This window comes from Nelumbo nucifera, chromosome 5, assembly GCF_055504915.1.
Source record: "Nelumbo nucifera cultivar China Antique chromosome 5, China Antique-T2T, whole genome shotgun sequence".
In the NCBI taxonomy this organism is placed as follows: domain Eukaryota; kingdom Viridiplantae; phylum Streptophyta; class Magnoliopsida; order Proteales; family Nelumbonaceae; genus Nelumbo; species Nelumbo nucifera.
Genome location: NC_142653.1, coordinates 9,236,596 through 9,242,642, shown reverse-complemented (window position 1 = coordinate 9,242,642; position 6,047 = coordinate 9,236,596). Strand labels below are relative to the sequence as shown.

General features: G+C 34.8%; 1 protein-coding gene across 1 annotated transcript in view; it reads right to left on the bottom strand.

Annotated features, from left to right (window-relative positions):
• Window positions 1–1,326: 1,326 nt before the first annotated feature.
• LOC104607296 (MRG family protein) overlaps window positions 1,327–6,047 on the bottom strand; it is a 49,317-nt gene continuing 44,596 nt past the window's right edge. Inside the window, exons 9-11 of the mRNA XM_010272923.3 lie at window positions 4,551–4,720; window positions 2,096–2,180; window positions 1,327–1,796 (exon numbers count right to left, since the gene is read on the bottom strand). Coding sequence (XP_010271225.1) covers window positions 1,709–1,796; window positions 2,096–2,180; window positions 4,551–4,720 — 343 coding nt within the window. The 3' untranslated portion in view covers window positions 1,327–1,708. The remainder of the gene's footprint in view (window positions 1,797–2,095; window positions 2,181–4,550; window positions 4,721–6,047) is intronic.

The following is a 6,047-nucleotide window of genomic DNA, read 5'->3' as shown; positions in this document are numbered from 1 at the left end:
GGGATACTCTTCCGAGTACTGTCCGTGATTGTGAGTTTTGTGACTGTCAAAATTGACACAACAAAATGAAATTGCATATTTTTCTACTTTGAGCAGCAAAGTTAATTCACGTATCAGCAAAGTAGAAGTTTGGCTTTCATTCTGTCATGTTCTAATAAACTTTTCACCGTCTCTATCAACTGTAATTTTGTTATTGATGCACACAATAAGGATTTAACAGTTTCTTTAGGGATGTGATTTCCATCGTTAAGCAGGTAATGCTGATCGGTATTCGGGTTGCAATGTTGCCCTTAGAATCCGAGATTGATATAGGAGACAAACTCATATTTACTTGTTATAGTATGCATTGTTTCAAAAACTGATTTGAAAATGGAGTCGCTTTGGCACTGCTTAGTGGTTACCAGGTCAAATGGTCCAACCGTCTGGACTGAACCCCAGTCAGATGGTTTTGGGGTCCAAAGCCGGACCTGGAGCTATGATGATTCCTGGGTTAACTGGCTCAAGGTCTGATCTGATTTTCAAAACCATGATAATATGGGACACAGTTTACTCACATAGTATTCCTCACACCAACCTCATAATTGCAATCATGCATTAGAAACATCTCCCCATTAAAGACAACATACAAGGAAAGTAGATGTTCCCAACAATGCTTTATAAACTGACCCGGAGGCTGGACCACTTTTGCCTCTGGGTTGTGGATCACCAGTTCGATTGTTTGGGTCAAATGGGTTAAACCATGCCACATCAAGTCATCAATATATATATATTAGATTGGCATTAACATGATGCTATTATATTCAAAGTTCAAAATATCAATATGCCCAATACGCTGGTAGGGGCATACTGGGCGAACTGATACTGCATTTTTGTACTTTTTTTAAATTTTTTTCACAACCGATTCAGGGGGGCCAATTTACATCACCACCCCCTGAACCAGTCAGACTCCCGATACACCCATTGTAGGGGCATATCGGAGGGGTCCTGAAATACGTATCAGCTAATACGTGTCGATACTTTGAACCTTGATTATATTATATGACCGTTTTATCTGCTAAATGGCAAAACATAAGTAACACAATAAGATTACTTCAGCTGTTATCAACCCCCCCTTCCAATCTCAACTTTTCAAGAAGCCTCAAGAATTAAGAGTGGATCCCGATTCAGCTTCGTCACTTCGTTAATTTATTTGACGAGCAAGGAAGAGCCACTACATGAGCAATGAGTTTCAGACACCGTACATGTTGCTGTATAGCATTGGACGTATAAACTGACTCAATTTCAAGAATGATCCCTATGCCTGGCTTCGAAACGCTATCCATGTGGTTTTGCCGAATCAAAATATATCCAACATGCAGTTGTCTTGGGTTCATGCAACTGAAAAACTTTAACAACGTATTTTAAAATCTCAGGCAACTATAAACTGCAAAAGACCTCATCCATAACTTGACCAGAAACTCCCAAAATTACAACAATTACAGAAAAAAGAGGACCTTGACGAGAAAGTCCAAACATGTACAAATACAACAATTATCGCTGATAGAATACACTAAACTTGGCTGCTTCATCAACAACAAATGAACCATCTTCCCAGAGAGCTCGAAGTCCTAAGAGAAATATGCAGACATATTAATGAGATCTCTCTATTTATGCCTTTTGCAGTTCGATGGTAGTATTGGTACACAGTCGACTATGTTGTCATGCTGAGTCAGTCATTTTGTTCTCCACTTCCTTCAATACCTTTTGGGCCATCGTAAGTAGAAAGAAAGAAGGCACTTTGATTCTTTTGCAGGAATCTGTATGACAAATATGGTTTTGTTAAAGATGGAAAAACTAGTTGAAACTTGTTTGTTTGCAGAAGCACAAAACAAGTCAAAGAACTAAGCGCTATATTTTATTTTGTTATTCAGGATAAAAAACAACTGCCTCGCCAGCAAAACCAATATTGTTTTTGCCGGTGAGGCAGTTGACTTCGTTTTGAAAAACATAACCCTACTAATCAGAGAAAACTACCTAAATTAACATCAGATTCTTCCTAAAGTATCTTCACGTAAAAAAAAAAAGGAAAAAGAGGAGAAAAAAGAGAGGGATATACTTGAGAAAATCAAGCAATTTCTGCTGCAACCGCGTCATTGTCTCCTCCTCAATGCTTGCATAGGCCAACAATTCAGGCAACTTTACTGTAAAAATCAAAATCTAGTTGAACATTACCAAACCTTGAAAATTATCAGCATAAAAGGGAAGTTTTTGTGGAATACCATGGATGCTGAATAAAACTAAGATGTGGATATTCAAACAAATGCCATCTTGAATGTCTAACTTATAAGTTTTTTAAAGGTTACACCTTGGATAGGCTTTAGGGTGAGGCTTATTTTAAGTAGTCTGACTAACCTGGCTTGTTGCTATGTTTTGGTGAATTGACCTTGAGTTTGATGTTGAATATATACTACATTATAGGGTGTATCTATGACGTTTACAGTTTAAAAAGTGCTTATGTTGGACTTCAATGTACTAGGGTACGACCATTGTATAAATAACACGATACTCTGAAACAGTTGATCTAATAGACTACTGAATATTTTATTTCTTTCAGATTTTTTTGATCAATTATTTCTCTCTTTCTTTCAGAATTTAAACTAGTATAAATATTAATTTTTCTTTTGTTTCTTTTTCAAAAATGATGCCTTGTATTGTTCAGCTGTGCACTTTTTTCTTTGCACTTCAGGCTTTAGGAACACCCATTTCACCAATTTGCCTGGTTAACCAATCATTTTTAAGCTACTTTCATGCACCTATATTGTGGAACTAAGCTTGTAAAATTTGTTTTTTGCTTAAGTTAGGCTTTTACAGCTGTATGGGATTGAATCTTACCTTTTGCTTTCTTTGGGGCTAGATGTCATGTACAGACCTAGCTTCCAACTAAGAATCTTCCTCTTTAGGATGTGAGGAGGATCCACAAATTATTCCAATGCTGAAAAAATTAAAGTTTCTACCGGGAACCTCTCTATTTGCCTGATACAAGGATGGTGAAAAACTTGGGGGGGGGGGGGGGGGGGGGCGTCTTTAAATAACTTTGAAACGTGAAGGATTTCCGTTTCTTTCTTGGTTATTACAATGGTCACAAAAAGGAAATAAATTATTTTTTCGATTTAGAGAGATAGCAGAAGCCATTGTCATTGTAATAGGGCATAGTGTATGTACAAGATTAAGCAAGTAAAGAAGTTAAATGAGATGCTCTATTAATCATGCATTAGAAAAGGTGCGATATAAACAGAGGGAATAGAACATCTACATGAAAACTATATTAAACATACATGCATGTGCATATAACAGTTAGTGAGTAGTTCAGGGGATAAAACAAGTCACTTGGGTATCCATATAACACTATCTGCATTGGTTGTATAAACTGAATGTTGATGGCTGCAGCATAGGTAATCTGGGGCCATTGGGCAATGGAGTCTTTTGAAATGAGTATGGAAACATAATAGCTTTGCATTCAGGATCAAAATGTCAAGGTGACTCTCTATTAGGCCAAATTGAGTAATATTACCGTTCTCAGCCCTTGTAGAACAGCAAACAACATCAGACGCATTTCAGACAGGATAAAATGATGTTAATGACCTCATTATTGTCATCGATTTAAGAATAATAATAATATTATCTTTTACTTGAATAAATAATAACAGTTCGAAATATATTTATTTAATAACAATAATATTATTATTAGTATTGAATAATAATAATAATGTTTATTAATATTTATAGTAATAAGAATATTTAATAGGGTTCGACTATGATATGGAAAAATAACTGACCAATAAACTGAAATCAGAAAACGTCGGAGCAAATAAGGTGTTATTTATCAAAATTCATGGGTGAGTTTTGATTGGTCAAAACTCTTTCCATATCATATCTTTTCCGCATCATAGATTTTCCCTATTTAATAATATGTTTATTAATAATTAAAATGTTATTATCTGTTATTAATTATTTCAACAAATCATAATATTTGTTTATTAATAGAATACCATTTTATTTAATATACTTTTTAAAATTATTTTCATTATTTATAATATTATCAATCACTTTATAAGGGTAAAATAATAAACTTCACAGTTTCAGATGTTGGAGAATTGCTCCAACTTAAATGATCTTATCTTTTTAGAGCCTTTAAAAAGCAGAAAATCATTTCTACTTCTTTTCAGATTTCAAACCCAAATCATAGCTTTTTGACTTTTCAGACATCAGACTCCAGATTTATCAAACGCCTCCAGGACCATGGAGGCATAGACACATGTGACGAGAAATCAAATTCCTTGAAATAGAATTGGAGGCAGCCTTTAGATATAGATCCAGAGGTCTGAATGAATAGGAACCGGTTATATTGGGCATGATTATAAAATGTATTTAAGATGAAAGGTGAAGGGATAGGTGACATGGCCAGCCTACCTCAGGGTTTGCTGTTATACATATCTTTTCTCTTGATCATTAACAAAATTCTAATTTCATTTGATAAAAAACTAATCTACGTTGGGAATTGTTGAATATACCAAAGAGTCGCAGAAGATGTTCAGCACCATATACAGTAGAAGGTGATGTGTTATCTACAACTGCTTCATGATATTGTTGGCGCTCTTTTTTGTACAAGAGCAACACAGGTAATGCTTTGTCGAAGTAACAACGTAACCCCTTCAGAATCTCTCCAATTGATTCAGCTATCCTATATCCACAAAAAAAAAAAAGAAAAAGAAAAAAACAAAATATAACAAAGCAAAACTATCATCATATAAATATAAATATGTTTACGAAAATGTATCATATATCCTTAACAACAAATAGGTAGAAAAAGGTTATCTTGATGCATGACTAATTCTATAGTGCATGGTCAAAACAGACAGATAGAATTTTAATGAAAGACCATAGCCAAATTACAAGTGCTAATGAGATCAACAAATCAAGAGTGCAAAAAACTTCACAGATAAAAAATGCTTAGAGATGCTGACAATTATTCACTTCTGTTTGCACAAGTGTTACAAATTAAAAAAAATGCGGTTATTTGTAATCTTAAGCAACACCCATAATGGAAGCAAAGCTTAGAAAATTACAGGTAACTCAAAATAAGAAAAAAAAAAAATCAAATGGAAACATTTCAACTAAGTGCCCATTTGGGAGGGCTTTCATGCATCGGCTTCTGGCTTTGCAAGGTAGGCCTCACCAGGACAGCCTATAAGCTATGTCTGGTGCAAACCTGGAGAGCCGAAAATGACTGCCCAAAAGCCAAAAGCATGGTTTTCCATTGAAGCTTCTTTTAGTGGTTTCTCCAAAGCAGCTCAACCAATGCTTCAAACCCTCCAAACAGGCACTAAATTCAACTCAATGAAACCTCATGCCAACTATAAGGTGGTTGGCTACAGCCACTACTCAAATCTTGTTTTTGATTCCACTCTATCAAGGACAATTTCCACTATAAAGCTATGTGCCCTCAAATCATTTTCACTGTTCCCCTTGCAACAAAAATCACTCAAATATTGTATGATGATATACAAATAAAAATATAAGTAGATAGGAGTCATTAGAACAAAATGGATTTGTGGTTGGTGAAGGTTTCTTCTCTCAGGTGACTTTTAGTCACCTTTCTTGTATCTTCTTTTTCTCTTTGAATAAAAATTTATTTTATTACCAACAATACAAGACAGGAAAAATGTGTGCAACATAACTTATCACCACTCCAAAAAAAAAAACAGAACTGTTAAAGAGAGATAAAATGCAACTTTTATCCTCTGTGCAGAAGAAAGCTAGATAAGTATTCCAACATGTTTGGATAATCATATTGTCATCTTAACTCAGGTTTCCAATAAGAACACGAAAATAAAAACTACAAAGCAATCAAGTACTTTCATTCTAGTTTGAAGACCTGAAACTCAACTCATGCAACTATACTGAGTTTTGTGGTATTGTTGACCTTTTCTTAAAGATAAGACATTTTATGTTAGCCATACTCCTGAATTTGCAGCTTCAATTGTGCCAAAACTTGTTGCACCGTTGCA